General features: G+C 39.9%; 1 protein-coding gene across 1 annotated transcript in view; it reads right to left on the reverse strand.

Annotated features, from left to right (window-relative positions):
* LPCAT1 (lysophosphatidylcholine acyltransferase 1) overlaps positions 1-17,813 on the reverse strand; it is a 124,596-nt gene that overhangs the window by 55,253 nt on the left and 51,530 nt on the right. The window contains exons 3-5 of the mRNA XM_088476333.1: positions 6,586-6,800; positions 4,691-4,803; positions 1,415-1,475 (exon numbers count right to left, since the gene is read on the reverse strand). Of these exons, the coding sequence (XP_088332459.1) occupies positions 1,415-1,475; positions 4,691-4,803; positions 6,586-6,800 (389 nt within the window). The remainder of the gene's footprint in view (positions 1-1,414; positions 1,476-4,690; positions 4,804-6,585; positions 6,801-17,813) is intronic.

Raw genomic sequence — 17,813 nt, forward strand, 5'->3', positions numbered from 1 at the left:
TTTACGTCGATGCACCTTCGTTAGCATAGGTGCAGTGACCATCAGTTTGCTTTGGAGCCCCATACGCAGCAGGGTTTGCTAAACTATTGTCTGAAGGCCCCCTGGATCATTTTGATGGTGAGCTGCTCCATTGTAGCGTGTCGGTCTGCCGTCACGCACCTTAGTAGCCGACGGTCAACTCTCACATCAATGGCACATGGTGCTCTGCAGCTTCCACGCCGGTTATTCGCAATGATGCCATTTGTCCAGTCACGATACAGCTTCACCACAGCAGCACGCGAACAGTTCTGTGCTGTTTCAGAAACACTGCCACCTTTGACCCAAAAGCCAATAATCATCCCATTTTTGCAACTCAGATAAAAATCATTTGATAAACTCGAAAATTAATAAACTGACAAGTACCTTGAGATCATCTGAGTAACATAGGCTATACAGACACACATACAAACTAATACTTTCTTCTCATCAGGAAGCCTTTACAGATATAACTCACCAGGCTTCTACCATCTATCAGATGACCCAAGAGTAAAGGTGCGTACACACCGTACGATTAAAATGGACGATATGAACGATAACGATATCGATAATATCGTTAGTATTGTGCATTTTTCGGTTCCCAATGACCTGTGATGCGCGGGCACGTATGGACTACATCGATATCGTCCATTGCCTGTGCATGCAGGCCATCCTGGTCGTTATCGACCAGGTTACTATATCGATCATCCAGCACACCTGGGAAATTGCACAACAATATCGTTATCGTTTTCGATCATCCCGTGTATACGCACCATAAGAGAGGACTGAAGGAGAGGGAAGGAGTAGCCACCACACTGCCTGCACGACTGTAAGCAGGCAGACTGACCTCACTGACAACAGGTGAGAGATTCCCCATCGACATAATATTTTAATCGTCAAGTCAGTATCATTAAATTAATAAGCACTCTGCAACAACGGGTAGGCACTGCTAGTTACAGTATAAATTGTACATTTTCTTTAATAAAACATCTCTTGATAAACAAAAAAAACACATCTTGAAAACTACCATTATATCACTGAGCATTCTGGCACTTGTGCTTATTCCTATATCAGCTTTCACTGTGTGCTTAGTGAAGAGTAGCTGAGAGGAGTACTACAAAGGACAAGTACAGAGACTGGGTAAGTCACAGACACATGTGCAAACAACCATCTGTAATGCACGAATAATGCAGGGCATAACCTGCATTATAATATAGTTAAATAAATATCAATGACTCTTAAGGGAGGTGGGTGAAGATTATGCATAATGCATACATATTACACAATAGCAACAGCTGGCATGGACTGAATTATGTTTTTTGTCATTTCAGTGTAGCAGATCTGCATTGAACCTGGCACAACACATTTCATGCTACTGTACTACAAATTCATTTCCTACCAGGTTTGAAGGTAATGAGGCAGGATCTGTTGGTGCAGGTTCCTTCTGGGAAGATCATTACCTTAAAACAAAAAGAGAAAGATGGTAAAAAAAAAAAAAAAGAGCATCTAAAAGACCATAACACCAGAAGAAAGAGAAAATGAAATAGACTGTATAAGAAATTACATTTAAGGGCCAATTAGCTGCGATAACGTTAATTTGTTTCCAAAGAAAACTTTTTGTCTGAATTTGCCGCTGTTCACATGCACCCTCCCTTGTATCAGGCAATCCTGATGCAAAAGGCGCAATAACACATTCGCCCAATAATTCTTGTATTGAAGACCAGTGAAAAGTGCAGGTGAAAATGGGGAAATCAGCCTATACCCCCCAAAAAAGGTAAACTAAGATAGGGGAATAGTATAGAAGTGTGTTACTGGGGTTCTTAAATTGTGTAAAATGGCTGTTATATGCACTTTTGTGTCAGTTTAGGGCACTTTTAAAAAAAAATGTTAAAAGTACACCTGTCACGGACTCCTGTAATGTTTAAAACCCCTGTCCCATCCATCCAGCCCTCCATATACCTGACCCACTTAAACCCATTTTCCAACACTTAATTCTTTTCACCCCAAAAATTACTTCATTATTGGCCAAATAAAGCTAATTAAAAAATAATTTTTGCCTAATTAGTCATTATGGGTTCTGCACTAAGGACCTGATTCAGACCCGGTCGCTAAGGTGCGCTCGCTCTGAGCAATTTTTGCCCGTCTGCGCATAATTCGCTGTGCGCGTGAGCAAGCCAGTCTTTGCAATCAGATTTTGGTTGCTTGTAAGCCACTATCAGGTCACTACTATGAGTGACACAGAGTGTCATTTGTGGGTGGTAACAGGGGAAGGTGCTTGTAAATGGAGGAGTGGTGTTGCGGATGCAGGCATGTCAGGCCGACAAAACACCGTTTAATAGGCGTGCATAATTAGCAAAGCAGCGTCATTGTATACGTCACCTGCACGTTTTTCAGCCAGCACTGATCGCAGTGCCTGCGGCCGGGAAAGGCAGCCTCAAGGGCTGCGAGCAGCTCCGATGGCTCTCGATGTTACCGATCAAACAATTCCAGGATATGACGTGTGTTGTGAGGGCAAAGGGGGAATCTTTATACACTAGCGAGCTCTCAGTGCCGTAGCTCGCTAAGACATAGAGGGCGTCCTGACGCCTCGCAGTGCGATCGAGGAATTTGAATATCCGACCCCTTTTCGCCAGCGAGTGAACGCATCTTACGAGCAGGTCTGAATGAGCTCTTAAGTCCCAACATGTTAACCCTAAAATAGGGATTTTGAACAACTTATCGCCTACTCAGAGATGGTGAAAAGTAGTTTGCGATAATTCCTACAGTTCTCGCATATGCAAAAACCGAGGCTAATAGGATTTCATAAGTTTTCCTTTCTTTTCGGGAAAAATGGTTATCGGGGAAAAAGTTGTTATTGCGGCTAATTGGATATGTCCCTAAGTCTGTTTGCAGCAGTGAGTAACAATTTAATACTCACAGCTAGTAGTAGCTGTAGATATTCTACCCACAATAATTCCTGAAATAGACCTGTCCCCTGCACAGTAGGCAGACATTTTGCGGTATACATTTGGGGTGGTTTCAGCATGTTACGGATACCAACTTAAGTTTTACTACTGTAAAATTATCACCACGAAACAAAACCAAGGAACCTGAAAAACATGTTTCTATAACAATTGATACAATAGAATGTCAAAGACATCAATTGTAACACTTACTTTTCCCATGTCATGTGACACAAATGTTTTAAGCCTACAGGATATGTGTGCATAGTTATAGGGCAATGTGTGAATAGTTATAGGTAGAATGTACAGAGGTGCCCCAGACACAGCAAAGGGATATTTATCAAGGGTACCATGCTACACTTTTTATTTATTGTGTTAGCACTGACCATGTAACAAAGAGTGAAATTAATTTAGTTTTAACCAGTCAGTTTGGCTTCTTTAAGATAAAATGTAATTATCCAGAGAACTAGAATGGACACAGAGATCCCATTTTGTAGTGAAAGCAGGGTTCCCATATCTATAACCAATGTCAGTGTAACAGAATAAAAGCTGGTCTATGTAGGTCGGATGATAGGGAATGGAGTATGCACAATTTATATTTATGTTCATCCCACACTGAATACAATAACAAACATTGTATGCAAAGACTACAGCATCTCCATGTTAAGAGTGTGAAGGTAGTGCTTGACTTTCAAAAAGGGGATTCATGCAGGTTTGACAACCAGGCACCAATTAAAAAAAAAAAAAAATGTTCAAACGAGCATAAAGAGTCAGGTTTTAAAGGTTATTATTTATGAGGAAACCCCTTCCATTTCATATTGGAAGGTCACTCTTGATTGAAGGGCATGAAATGTAGCATTGAGGGAGGGAACAAACAGGTTGGGTTTAACATGAGAGCTGCCCCCTCTGCTGTCTTTAGTAACAGGAACATTTTACTAAAGAACACTGATCCTTTTTAAGAATGCAAAGTATTTTCCATGCAAACTATTTTCATCTTCTCCAAACAGAAAATGGAAAAAAACAGAATCAAATGCAATAGCCCACGAGTTGGGGGCAGTGGCAACATATCAGCCACGTGGCCTTGATATTTAAAGCAACAATTTTTTTGAACCAACATGGTTTGCCTATAAAAGAAAATGCGGCTTTCAATTTTGTTGCTACATCTCCTAAATCTCACTACTGACTGCAACTCGCAGGCTATTTATTACAGTTGGACTTAAGTCTGTCTAACGGCACCTATCAATAGTTTGGAAAAGTTATGGTGCACAGTTACTATCTTGTATATCCTATTATGAATGTAATAGGTATTGGTGCATTGTTCTTGCATTCAGCAGAGCCTGAAAGTATTGAAGAATTAAGGCAATGGCATTAAGGCAATACATCAATTCAAATCTTCAAACTTCAAATATTTTGGTGAACCAATCTGCAGGTAAGATTTACAGTGATTTTATTTAGGAAAAGAGGAGCAGTATAACTTATACATATATACATAGATTGCTGTTATAACTAGAGCTGAGCAGTTCAGTTTTGGCTCAGATCTTGCCACTAAGTTCGAATATCAGAGCGAGTCAAAAATACACCTTACACGGACATCTCGGCACGGATGTCTGTGAAAGATGGCAGTTTGCCTCGTTCTGAGATCCGAACTAGGAGGGAAGACCAGAGCTAAAACCGGACCGCTCATCTCTAGTTACCAAATCAAGTGCTAGTATATGAACAAGCATACTATATACCTGTGGCCAAATACCATTAGAGTGGGCTCGTCTCCGGATTTCTTCCACGGTTTTCTTCCGAGAATCCTGATCAGAGCGAGAAACGAACACTGGACGAATATAGTTGATTAATGCTAGGGAATAAAAAAAAAAAATTAAACACTAATTCTGGTCCTACAGTACTGTCAGTTTTTTTTGAAGAAACGTTGATAAACAGATTGATTAAAATTCTAAGTTTAAAGAAAGCCAGGTCTAGGGGAGGTCAGCAGAATTATTCTGTTTTAAACATCTTCCTTTAACGTTTAATAATAAATTATCACATAATGCTGATTTTAAAAATTGGGTGAACACTAAAATATGGCAGATATTCTTTTAAGTGCCAGATATTTACTACAAAAGTTAAAATGCATTCTTGGAATAGCTACAAAAGCTGTAATTAGTTAAAGTATATTTTGTTATCTTTGCGTGATCTAATAAATACAGTTTTGGTCTGCCAACTTCTACAGAAACTGTAGGTTTAAGTTTCTGTCTGTGTCCTGAGAGCACTAATGGCTCGCTGCAAACAAGATTTTGTTTGGAAGCTTTTGAAGTATCTGCCTTTGAGAACAGCATATTATTAGAGAAGTCAGCTTAAATGCTAAAAGTACAACGTGGATAAGATGTAGATACATGTGACCTATTAACCAGAATGCTCTAGATTTTGGGTATTCTCCACTATTTGTAGCAGTATCCAATTAGCCGCTGTAAATTATTGCTGCTAATGGAACCCCCAGGGATTATCCAGTTAGCCCTGAAGTTCGACCCGACTCAGGATTTTTTTTCGGAACCTAATGTATCCCGAAAACTGATCCGTAAAAAGTGTTGTGTTTTTGACTCATCTATAAGTTTCCGGAGCTATGTGTGAAAGCACATAGCTCAGTAAACTTATAGATGTGTCAACATACATCTATCCTCCATGCGCTACAAGTTGCGCCACACAACACAGGAGCTCTGTTTGCCTTGGTAGCATCAAGCATATTTTTGTGCGACTTTTTACCTTCAAATGTGTCTTATTCACACAGTGATGTGAAAAGCTAGCACAAGCAGCTTCTGCTGATTAAAATGATATGTAGCATGCCTATGTTTTCTGTGCATCTGCGGGTGTATCTGCATGCAAAACGCTATGTTACAGTGTTAGCAGCTGTAACACTAACGTAGCGTTTCGCATGTAGAAGATAGGCATGCCACATATCACTTTAATCAGCAGAAGCTGCTTGTGCCATTTGCATCACTGTGTGAAAAAGACGCATTTGAGGTAAAAAGTTGCACAAAAAGATGCCCTACTGAGTCACGCTATGGCATGGCGCGATTAGAAGGGCTGTTTAATGCGCAAGGAGGCTAGATGTTTGAGGACACATCTGTATCACGGATCCTATGTGTTTTCGGCCGAATTATCCTATGTGTTCGCCCGAACAAATAGGATAGTGTGATAAAAGAAATTATTGAAAAACAGAGATTATTGGCGATACTTCCCTGTTTTTCACCCCAGAAAATCTATCGGGGCTAACTGATTAGCCCCGAACTGGTTAGAGTATCATGCCGAAACTTTAATTAGGTCTTTTCCCACAGTGTATCCACCATTGATCTCCTCTTTATTTGTAACACTGTTACTCAGTGACCACAGTTCAGGACACTGAATGAATACGTCTGGCTACATGACATTATCAGCAAAAAGAAGCACTATTTACTATCTCTCTGGTTTGTTGAACCTTCTTTAGATTTAACTTTACATGCCTCCAAATTCCAAGAACATCTTGTGATTTATAAAAGGATATCTAAATGTATCCTTAGTTAGCATTTCAAACATTACTAAATCCACATTTATCACAAAAACAAGAACACAATATTATTTACAGCTTCTGTCAATCTTAACTCACTTCCCCAAACAGGAATGTCTTTGCTTTCCGCCTTCATCACAATAGAGGCCATCGTCATAGTTACAGGGATGGCGTCAAAATAGGAAGAGTGTGGAGCAAGGGTAAGAATGGGAGCTTCGGCGGGTAAAGCCTGTCTTCCCTTCACCGTCACCCAGTGAAAACCACCAGCAAACCACATTGTCCGCATTATTGCTTTTAACGCAATATCCAAAAACCTGCAAAAATAAGCAGCACCAAAATAAACCATTAATAAATATAGAAATTCAAAAATGTACACAAATCAAGAATGGCCATGACTAAACTGCAGTCTTACAAGTATTTGAGTATCTTTTATCCTTCCACGAGAAGCTGGTAAAGCTAGAACTTATAGAACGAAGAAAAAAAACAAATCTGGTTATAGAAGGAATAATTACAAGAGGAATACAGGATTTACATGAAGGCCTTTCCCCCCTTTTTGGACAATGCCATATCACCTACTGAACATGTATAGCATACCTAAAATATATACATAAGTTTAGCCTATATGGATTCTGGAGTATACACAACATAAAATATAATTTGAATGCTTGGCTTTCACCACCTACATGGTACTGAACTCCCCTCCTGCTTGATATCCTTTAGAATAGACCATAGTTCTTGAGATTCCAATTGTGAGTAATAAAACTCTAAAGAGAAAAGTTTAATAACGTGCACACGTCTGTGCTGACGCAGATTTGAACCCATGTCCATTGGCAGAGCTTATCATGTGTTTTCACACGTATTGAAACGTATACTCCGGAACCGTGCGTTTGCAAGTGTAGATGCAGAATCTACTCTGACAAATGAAGGAGCATAACTGGGCTGTAAAGGGATGTTGGTATTTAGACAAAATTCAGTGACCGTGCGTTGACAAAACTGTGGACTATGCAAAATTGGAAGTAAGTTGTTTCTAGGCATATCTTTTTCACTTAATACAGATGATAATGAGCAAACTAAGTATACATATAAAGTCTGTTTGTAGTGTAGGATATGAAGAAATCTGCATACAGTATGTCGAAGTGAGGGTTGTGACTCTGTCACCAATTGATGACTACTAGTCTCTGAGATTGTAGATATACACATGGATAACGGCAGATCATCTAAGCCATATACATCAAGGACTACACCAAATAATCTGTTACTAGTGTCTGAAAATGTCAAGCTGAAAACATTTACTAGCCTCCTTATTTGTTTACTGCCACAGTATGTCTACTACAATTTCTAAACATAGTTTACAAACTGTTTTACATAGGTCTTCTGGTGCTTAGTAAATAATTGTTAAAAGGATAACAATTGTAATAAGCCATTAACAGGTGTGACATTGCTACTGTGGTGCTTGCATAAGTGGCATGTACTATATAAGCACTGAGCAAGACAACTTAGTATCCACAACAAAATCACGCCGATTGTATTTGGACAATTTAAGATTACACAAATTTTCACCCATAGCCCTAATAGCCCAGATAATTTAGTGTCAGCATGGTTTACTTACATGTTACGCAGTGTATACACTTGGCGATTAGGAAAGACAGTACGATTACGACATTGTAATCGTACAGTCGTTCCTGATCCCCTGTAGTGCCTAGACTGGACGATATGTCGTTCAGTGTAGGCACTCTCCCTCATCCCTGAACATGGCCAAGCTGTCGTTATCGCCAGATTGACCTGCATGTTCAGGCGATTATAGATGTCGGAAACGACCAGCGGGAGGGCTCTTCGCTGGTCATTTCCGACATTATAGTGCACGATTTGTGCACGATTTATGAGCGATTGAACGATTACAATCTTCGTAATCGTTCAATTGCTCATTAATATCGCCAAGTGTGTATGCTGCTTTACTGATCATCTGTCACAATTTTATCAGGGATCATATGATTTCACCCAAGCTGAGTGAACCCCATGTAATGTTTGACATGGCTTTTGACAGACCATGCATATTTCCGCCCCCCTCCCCAATCCTTCCCACCCTTTCTGTACCCCTTATAGTGAAAACTTTTAATAAAAATGTAATCAATGAAAAACTCTGTATGTCAACTAAATGTGTTGACATACACAAAATTTCCAGTTTACCAATAAGCACATTTAGGCTATTTGTACATAATTATTTTTTTTGTAATATCTACTGTATATATGTTCACAAATAACTATTATAGTATTTTCATGTAGGAAGTAATACTACATTGCGGTTTACAAGTCAGAGGTTCCCATCCTCTTAGCTATAAATAAGAATCTTATTTCCTCATTGAAGATAAAACTACATTTACAAGTGCATACTACATAGAAAATGGAAGTGTGTTAAATATTAAAAGTTGTACAAAAAAACCTATAGAGCTAGCACACACAGAAAGGCTACACTGACAATTCATATCTCTCTAATGATACATTGGTGCTGAATGGCTTGGTGTTTGATTGAAAACCTAGGTTACAGAACATGCTTCATGCTATTTTTGGCTTGGCAATGAATAATAGAATATTCTCATCATGTGGAAGTAGATGCAAGCAATGGTTAGCAGGCTCAGTTGGGGAGCTAGAATTCTTTGAAACCACACCATATTGGCTGGTTAACCAGATACTAAATTTGCACTCTATTAATAATCTAGTGACCCAATTGCTATTAAAATCTGGGGCAGTAAACGACTCGCAACCTACAAAGAAATTCATTTCATTTTGGAAAAAAATAAAATAAAATAAGCTACAATTAAAGCTGCAATATCAGGGAGAAAAACATGTATGTCAGTTTTTAACTTCAAATCATTCTGGTTACTTGTAAGAAAACACATGATTTTGTAAGATTTTCCGTTTTTATATCTTCAAGCGGCTATGAATTATAGACATGGCCACAATATATTTAAATTCACTTTCTCCAAATGATAAGATTATTTGCAAACACTTGTATTAAGATCAGCTTCTACAAATTGAGTAGATTTCTTAAGGCACCCATCCATTAGGCGATTTCTATGAGCGATTGAACGATAACGATATCCTTAAATCGCTCATGAATCGGCCACATTAATGTCGGAAACGACCAGTGATGCGCGCTCCCGCTGGTCGTTTCCGACTTTAATCATCGGCCGAACATGCTGAACAACCTGACTCCACGGGAGGTTTCTGTCCTCCCTGAGCTCGCCTTAGGACACCTGCGTTACGGTTTGACAGGTGTACCGCCCCGTACCGTCAGGTTGAGCATGTTAGGGGATGATTGATGTGCCTACACTGAATGACTGCTCGTTCGGTGTAGGCACAGCACAGACTGTCAAACGACTGCACGATTACAATGTCATAATCATGAAGTCGTTTTTAGGTCTGTAAGTGGATGTGTGCCACTGCAGAGAATGCAAATGAGAGAAAAGCCAGAACAATAGTGCAGGCTTAAGGCACACAACCACTAGCAGACCTCAAAACGACTTCATGATTATGACATTGTAATCGTGCAGTCGTTTGACAGTCTGTACTGTGCCTACACTGAACGAGCAGTCGCTCAGTATAGGCACATAAATCATCCCCTAACATGCTCAACCTGACGTTATCGTCAGGTTGTTTAGCATGTTCGGCCGATGATTGACGTCAGAAACAACCAGCGGGAGCGCGCATCGCTGGTCGTTTCCGACATTAATGTGCACGATTCATGCATGATTCTTGAGCAACGGAACGATAATGTTATCATTCAATCGCTCAAAGAAATCGGCAAGTGGATGTGTGCCTTTAAAGATCCATTAAACAGCTTGGGGTAGATGTATGAAGCCCAGAAGCGGTATCAGCGCACGTTATGTGCGCTGATACCGCTTCTCCCCGATGTATGATCGGGGGTCTGGGCGCCAAGCGGCAGGGCCATGTATGACCGGTCATACCGCATTATCGTTCGGCCAGCTGCAGCTGTCGTTATCGACAGCTACAGCCTGCCCTAGCCTATCCCCACAGCAGGGACAGCGCTGTCCCTGCTGGGGCTGCTGCCAGCTCCAGGGCTGCATGCGGTGATCTCGCGATACTTGCGAGATCCCGCGCATGCTCAGTAGAGCCTGCCGGGACAGAGACACAGCACATCAGTACTAGGCTGATGCGCTGCTGTCTCTAGCGGGTAGCGCCGGAGGGGGGAGTTAACGCTCCACCTCTCCGGCCGATGTAGTGCTTCCTGCTTCGCCTCGGTAAAGAGGCGAAGCAGGAAGCGGTATAGCGGCACGTTAAGTGCCGCTATCATACATCTACCCCCTTGTGAGGGTAAGGGCAATTTGATTCCAATAGTCAATAATGACCTGTGGTCATGGAGCTAGAGCTGGCATCACATTATGGCAGTTCATCCTCAGGGTTGCTTTCTCCCCGATAAGGACTAGTGCTGGATGCTGCTCTTATGGGAAGGTTGCTCGCTCACTGGGCCTGATTCAGACCCGCGGGTCGATGTTGGCCCAGTGCGCATGCGCACGAAGGAGCAGGCTCCATCGTGCGCATGCGCGAGACCCGGATAGCGACGAGCAAACCGTCGCTCCGGGTCTCGTACCAAAGGGGGCGTGCTGTTTGAGCCAAAAGCACTCCAGGGCTTGCGGCAATGAGACCCTACCACAAGGGTCTTGTCGCAAGCCTGATGGTCGCGATGGTCTTGACCATCGCGACCATCTTCCTGGCCGCTCGCTATAGCTGTGGGTAGTCACCCACAGCTATACGAGCAGCCAGGAGGCCGCTCTAAAAATCAAGCATCCGGCTCTGAATCAGGGCCACTGTTCCATAAACAAGCCAATACTGCAATGATTCTGGCTCTCTGAATAATCAGTCAAAATGCTGGCACCTTGCAGCCATCACTACTAATTGAATATCCACCAAAAAGTAATTCATGAAAGGAATAGTTAGAGAGTTAACTGTGCACCCAACTCCGAGCTGCACATATGTAGTAGAGAAACATTAAGTGATTCAGGTGACAGAAACAAAATCAAGTTAACAGACATCTCTCTAGATCTAAAAATACATATTGCATCTACTTTATAGAATTCCATATATCTGCACACAGTAAGTTTCTCAAGAATATATTCACTAATGGTCAATTTTAATTGATTTTAATAGATTTGAAATCGATCTACATCTATGTGTTTCTGGGGCTAAATCACACATTTACTAACAGACAATTTTTTTTTTGTTTTCAAGTATTAGAAAATCTGTGATTTACCCCAAGAAACACATAGATATTGAACGATTTTCATTTATTTTAAATCACTCAAAATCGACCTTTAGTACATATACTCCTTAGTATCTGTTCTTATCATGATTCCAGAATTTACTGAAAGAACCAGGCAATATAGTTTCAGCTAGAGTTTGGCAACTTTAACTTCCTGGTTAAAATTATCAACATTTTGCTGAGAACCTTGTGAAACCAAGATGTGTAGCAGAAAAACAAGCCGTAGAAAACTACGCATCTAGAACACAACTACGTGGGATGATATCACATATTACTTGCATAGTTTGCAAAATGTTTACATTTTACATTTCTAGAAAATTTCCACAGCCATCTGATATGCTCTGGATGGCCCTCAGCAATGCATTTCTGTGTACAGAGGAATAAATCATTCCGATTAAGGTATTCTAAACTAATCTTACATCAGGTAAGTAAAAACCAGGTATGTAAAAATAGTCTTACATCTGGGGCGGGATGCAGTAAACGGAAAATACGGTAAAATACCCGTTTACCGCATTTTCCGTATGCATCATTCTCCTGGCCGCCGGGCTCCGATGCGAAGGGTAACGCCTATGGGCTTCTACCGCATCGCGCTGCTAGGAGGGATCCGATCAGATCCCTCCCAGCATGCCCCGAGGCAGCCGCGTCACTCTGCGCATGCGCAGATGGACTCCCGGGTCATCAACCTGGAAATCCACATTTGCAGCAGAGATCGCAAGGGACAGCTCTCATCGGAAGAGCTGTCCTTGCTGTACAGATCGCATATGTTAGTGCATAGGCGATTAGTACAAATGGGATGTCCGGCGGTAAGTGTCACTGCATCCTGCCCCAGGTATGTAGTCATTATGTCGATAACCAGAATATCGACATGGCCAAAATGGCAACATTGAATTTGTCAACATGCCTACAGCTGACATGGTCATAATGTCGACAGTCACACTATCGACAGTACATGTTTAGGGCTCTAACACTGGAAAACCGCTGTGTCGACATGACTATAACCATGTCAACATTCTGAATGTCGACATAACATACTACACCCTTACATTATTGGCTAATGTTCTCTTAGATTGGTTCTTTTTATAAAGCACCTTCTTTTGTACTGGTTAATGTAAAGCAGTTGAAAAAGTGATTTGGATATGATTTATGTTGGAAAGGTGGCATCCATGACAGATCTATATGAAAATCATTGAGCTCTTCAGTACAACCTATTCTACTGCTAATGTTTGACTATGGAGATCACATTGCTGTATGATTGATTTTATACATGAGGAGTGTCCTAATAATTTTAAATATATAGTGCAGGGGTGGCCGGACTTTTGTGGCCTGACTGTGTTGAGGTGGAAATTTTTATTGGTGCTATTAAATAATAGTACCAATGACAATTCCTACATCAAATAATAGCACCAACAATAATGCACATATTGTGAGCATTATTAAGGCCAATATTAATGTGTGCATTGTTATTGGTGCTATTATTTCAAGTTGGCCCCACATCAAATAATAGCAGGAATAATTATGCACACACTAAAAAATAACCTGAATAATGATTATTATTAAAGCTATTTTTGTTTAATGTGTGCATTACAATCGGTGCTACTATTTAATAATTGCACCTATAACAATTTCCACCTCAAATAAATACCCCAAAAATTGTGTCCACAGAACACTTACCTGATGGGTTGGGTATGGGATCTCGACGGTCAGAAACCCGACAGATATTGGTAAATATTATAACCCTCTCCCTGAACCTCCACCTAACCCTAACCCACTCCTCCCGCAGCCTAACCCTAACCCTCCCATCCCACAGCCTAACCCTAACCCTCCTCCTCCCCCTGACCTTAATACTTTACTCCGCAATCTGTTGGGATTCTAATAGTCGGGATGCCGCTGTCAGTATTGTGACCGCCGGCATACTGACTGTCGGGATGCTGACTACATCCCTTATCTGACAAGTCTTCAATCTTGCTATGTGACCACTGGGCTGACTGCTTGGGCTTACTGCTGCCATTCGCTGCCTGACGGGATCTGACTGCATCTGATCTGCAGAGCAGTTTCATAGGCTCCTCACTGTGTGCATGACATCACTCTCTATTGGGAACAGGGCTTCTGAGGCCCTAGAAGCGGTCAGAGGCTAGTGGTTGTTACGTTGGTTGCAACCTACCGGCATATGCCACGCGCTTGTACTGATATGTCAGCAATCTAGTAACAGAGCTGGACAAGAAAAAGTTGATTCAATTTGTAAGCACTGGTTACACAGGCAGCACTGTGGTGCAGTGATAAGCATTACTGTTCCAGAGCACTTAGGTCATGATTCAATTCCCAAACAGGGCTTTATCTGTGTGCAGTTAGTGTATGCTCCCTGCATTTGCTTGGGTTTCCTTCAAGCGCTCCGGATTCCTCTCGCATTCTAAAAGATACTTGTAGGTTAATTGGATTCTGACAAAAATTAACTGTACTATGGGGGGTATTCAATTAGCCGCAGGGTTTCCCCCGCGACTAATTACCGTAGACTTTACCTCGCACCTCCATCACCTACAAGGTTTAGTCCGACTGTGGGGGCTCGCGCGCGGGTAATTCCCACTAAATTAATTGGTCTGGCATGGCAATTAGCCGGGGTTTACCCTCCCTGTGTGTGAGTTTGTATGTTCATGAATTTAGACTGTAATCTCTAATGGAGCAGGGATTGATATGAATAACATATACTCTATAAAATACTGCATAAATTGGTTCTGCTATATGAACAAAACAAAATATTTTTTTTTCTGCCGTAAGAACGAATACATCAAGCACACTACCCAGATTTCTGCAGCATTGTAAAAGAAGACATATGACTTGCCATATATTACATGCAAGTAACTGTATGCCACAATTGTGCATCAAAAAATATTTTTTTGTTTACGTTTTTTCAAAAAAGTATTTTTTTGGCAAATATATAGATTTACATCTAAATACAAAGGTTTTACCCCTTCCCATCCATTCAATTCTGTGCCAGCAAATGGAGGACAAATGCAAGCAAGCTAAGGGCTGTCCACATAAGTGTTGGGTTGCAGTTTCTTACATTTTCACTTAGTAATCCATTTATCTCTATGCTGTGCCAACAATGTGGTCCTGACAGAAGTAATAGACCATGCTTTGAGAAGACTGTGAGAAACTTATGACAAAATGATTTTTTCAAGGCTGTTTGTTTCACTGTCCATGTAAACAGAATAGGTTACACAGTATGCAGCTCGAAAAAAATGTCACTACATTAATCACAGCGGAAAAAAAACATGCAGTCCAGGTACACAGGCTTTTCGTCAAAAGACCAGTGTGCTGGGGCTGCCATTATATTATGCCTGAAATGAAAAAATAGGACATATCTAGTTAGTATACCTATATCCTTTTAACCTATAAGAAAAATAACTAAAACATTTGTATAGAATGTTAATAAAGCAATCTAAAAATTTGCCTAATAATAATTTGTGCTTCAGTTGGTGCCAACAAGACAATATAATGAACACAGAGATACAGAACGCAATTTGTCTCCTATTTATCAATCTGGGGCACCTAAGTATTGGTTTTCTCCCTCCCTTACAGACAGCTTAACGCTACTGGCAATAATATACCGCAATATGTAACTGCGGATTGAGAATGTAGGGAATCCATGAAAGCCTCTCTGGCCTTGTTGGTCACGCATTGCCAGATATAGGCACCACCATCTTGTAATAATGTTACCTAACATGGGAAAGCTTTGTTTTCTGTTGCTTGATACATTGAGCATACACCACAGTCCCCATAACTATTAAACTAGAAGGAACACAGTGATAACTCATTTCTGTGGTTAAAAAAAGAGAATCAGGAAAAGGAGTTCTCTGCTTCAAAAATAGACCCTTAATCATTACAATTATCAGCAAACACTAATTTACACTTTTAATAACAAGAATGTTTGTGCATTGACAGAAAACTCACAAGATTAAAAACAATCTTTAGTATGAGGATTTTACATTTTTATTTGATACGAAATAGTGTATGAAGAAAGAAAGAGAAAGAAAGAGCGAAAAAAAGAAAGAAAAGAGCGAAAAAAGAAAGAAAAGAAAAAGAAAAGAAAAAAGAAAGAAAAGAAAAGAAAGAAAGAAATAAAGAAAGAAAAGAAAAGAAAGAAAGAAAGAAAAGAAAAGAAAGAAAGAGAGAAAGAGAGAAAGAAAGAAAGAAAGAAAGAAAGAAAGAAAGAAAGAAAGAAAGAAAGAAAAAGAAAGAAAGAAAAAGAAAGAAAAGAAAAGAAAGAAAGAAAGAAAGAAAGAAAGAAAGAAAGAAAGAAAGAAAGAAAGAAAGAAAGAAAGAAAGAAAGAAAGAAAGAAAGAAAGAAAGGGGACAGACAATGAAACACAAGAACTTCAGGCTGGGACAATTTAATTTGCCTTTTAAAAGTTTTTAACAAAATGAAACCTTTGATCTGTGCGCTTTTCTTTAAAGTTACAAAACTTGTTTTGCTGTATAAATTATAACACAATAACAAGGCAGCTATTTGCTGATTTAGTAATCCAGATCAGTGACATCTTAAGGTATGCGTGATGTAGCCAGGTGCCATTGCTTATAAATTAGTTATAATGAGTAATATTTATAAAAGAAAAAAAAAAAAAAAACAATATTGCAAGGTGTAATTAAGTTTTTATTTTGTATTTATTCATAATCTATATGTGCTCTCATATCCTCATACATCTAAACTCTAAAAGGCCTATATCTTACACAAATTTAATGTCCAATTTGATTGAAACACTGGTTTTTATTCAAACCTTGCCTCATTGCCTTAAAACTATTGGTTTTTGCTTAAATGATATGAGAATAAAAGTAGGTGTACACATCTATGTATGTTACGTAAATGTTGCTCTAATCCTCAGTTATCTCTAATAGTAATGCATAATCTTTCTTAGTCGTTACCACCTCTGCATACAGTAGGTATACTTTTCATTAGCTGATCAATTGTCTCACATGGTGTTGCTATTGTAAATAATCCACTATGCATCTTGCATATAAGCCCCCCTATGCTTTATGATTTACTTTCAATGTGAAGGGATTTCATTTCACAGATGAACACGCACTAAACAATTTCTGACATCACAACTAACAATCTTGACCTGCTAAACCCAGAAACTGTAGTCATCATATCACTGCCATGGGTCATTATAACGAGATGATTTTAGGTTTCACAATTTGCATTTGTGTACTTGCCTTAGTGCACTGCCATATTCTCAAACCCATGTCAGATCTTGCAGCATTTAATAAACAGACTTCATTACTATCCCTCCATGCTATTGTTAGTATAACCCATATTGCTATCTTACTAATATTCTCTATGTGTCTTGCAATCATCACCTATACCTTACAATCCTGCTGCTTTTGACACCTGAGATATCAACAAATCCAACCATCCCCCATGTCTAATATATTGCACATGGATTCTGCACACTACAGCAATTAAGCAAACCTCAAAACATATTACATGCTTCACATCACTTTCAACATTTTTTAAATGCACTATGCGGAGGGCACATTCTGTTTGTATCAAATTAACCTCCAGTCATGACCTCTTATTCTCAAACAATCTAAAGTTTCTGGCACAGAGACATGGGCTTTGCCAATCAGACACTACTTAGACCTGCAGCAGCTCTTTCCTATGGTGGTCTCACTTATCCACACTCCCAGAATTATTATATGGAAGCTTCCTTTACCAATGCTAAACATTCAATGTTTTCCCATCTGTCCTTCCACTCTTGTTCAACAGCCTTAAATACATAATTATTTGTTTCGAAAACCTGTCATTCCCTGGGTCATCCCAAAATTTCCTTAAACATTTTATCAGGATGGCCACCTTATTTTTTAGTCAGTGACACCCCCATCATCATCTTGGGTCATTTCAACAACCCTACTGATGATAAAGTGGTTTGTAGGCAAAAGACCTTCTAACATCCTCTCTTCGTGGACTAACTCACTTAATTAATGTGAAGGTCACTGCTTTAATCCTTTTTCCTCTTGACATTGTAAAATTGTTGAATTTTATTTATGAATTTTG

This window comes from Taudactylus pleione, unplaced genomic scaffold, assembly GCF_031769625.1.
Source record: "Taudactylus pleione unplaced genomic scaffold, aTauple2 ptg000186l, whole genome shotgun sequence".
In the NCBI taxonomy this organism is placed as follows: Eukaryota; Metazoa; Chordata; class Amphibia; order Anura; family Myobatrachidae; genus Taudactylus; species Taudactylus pleione.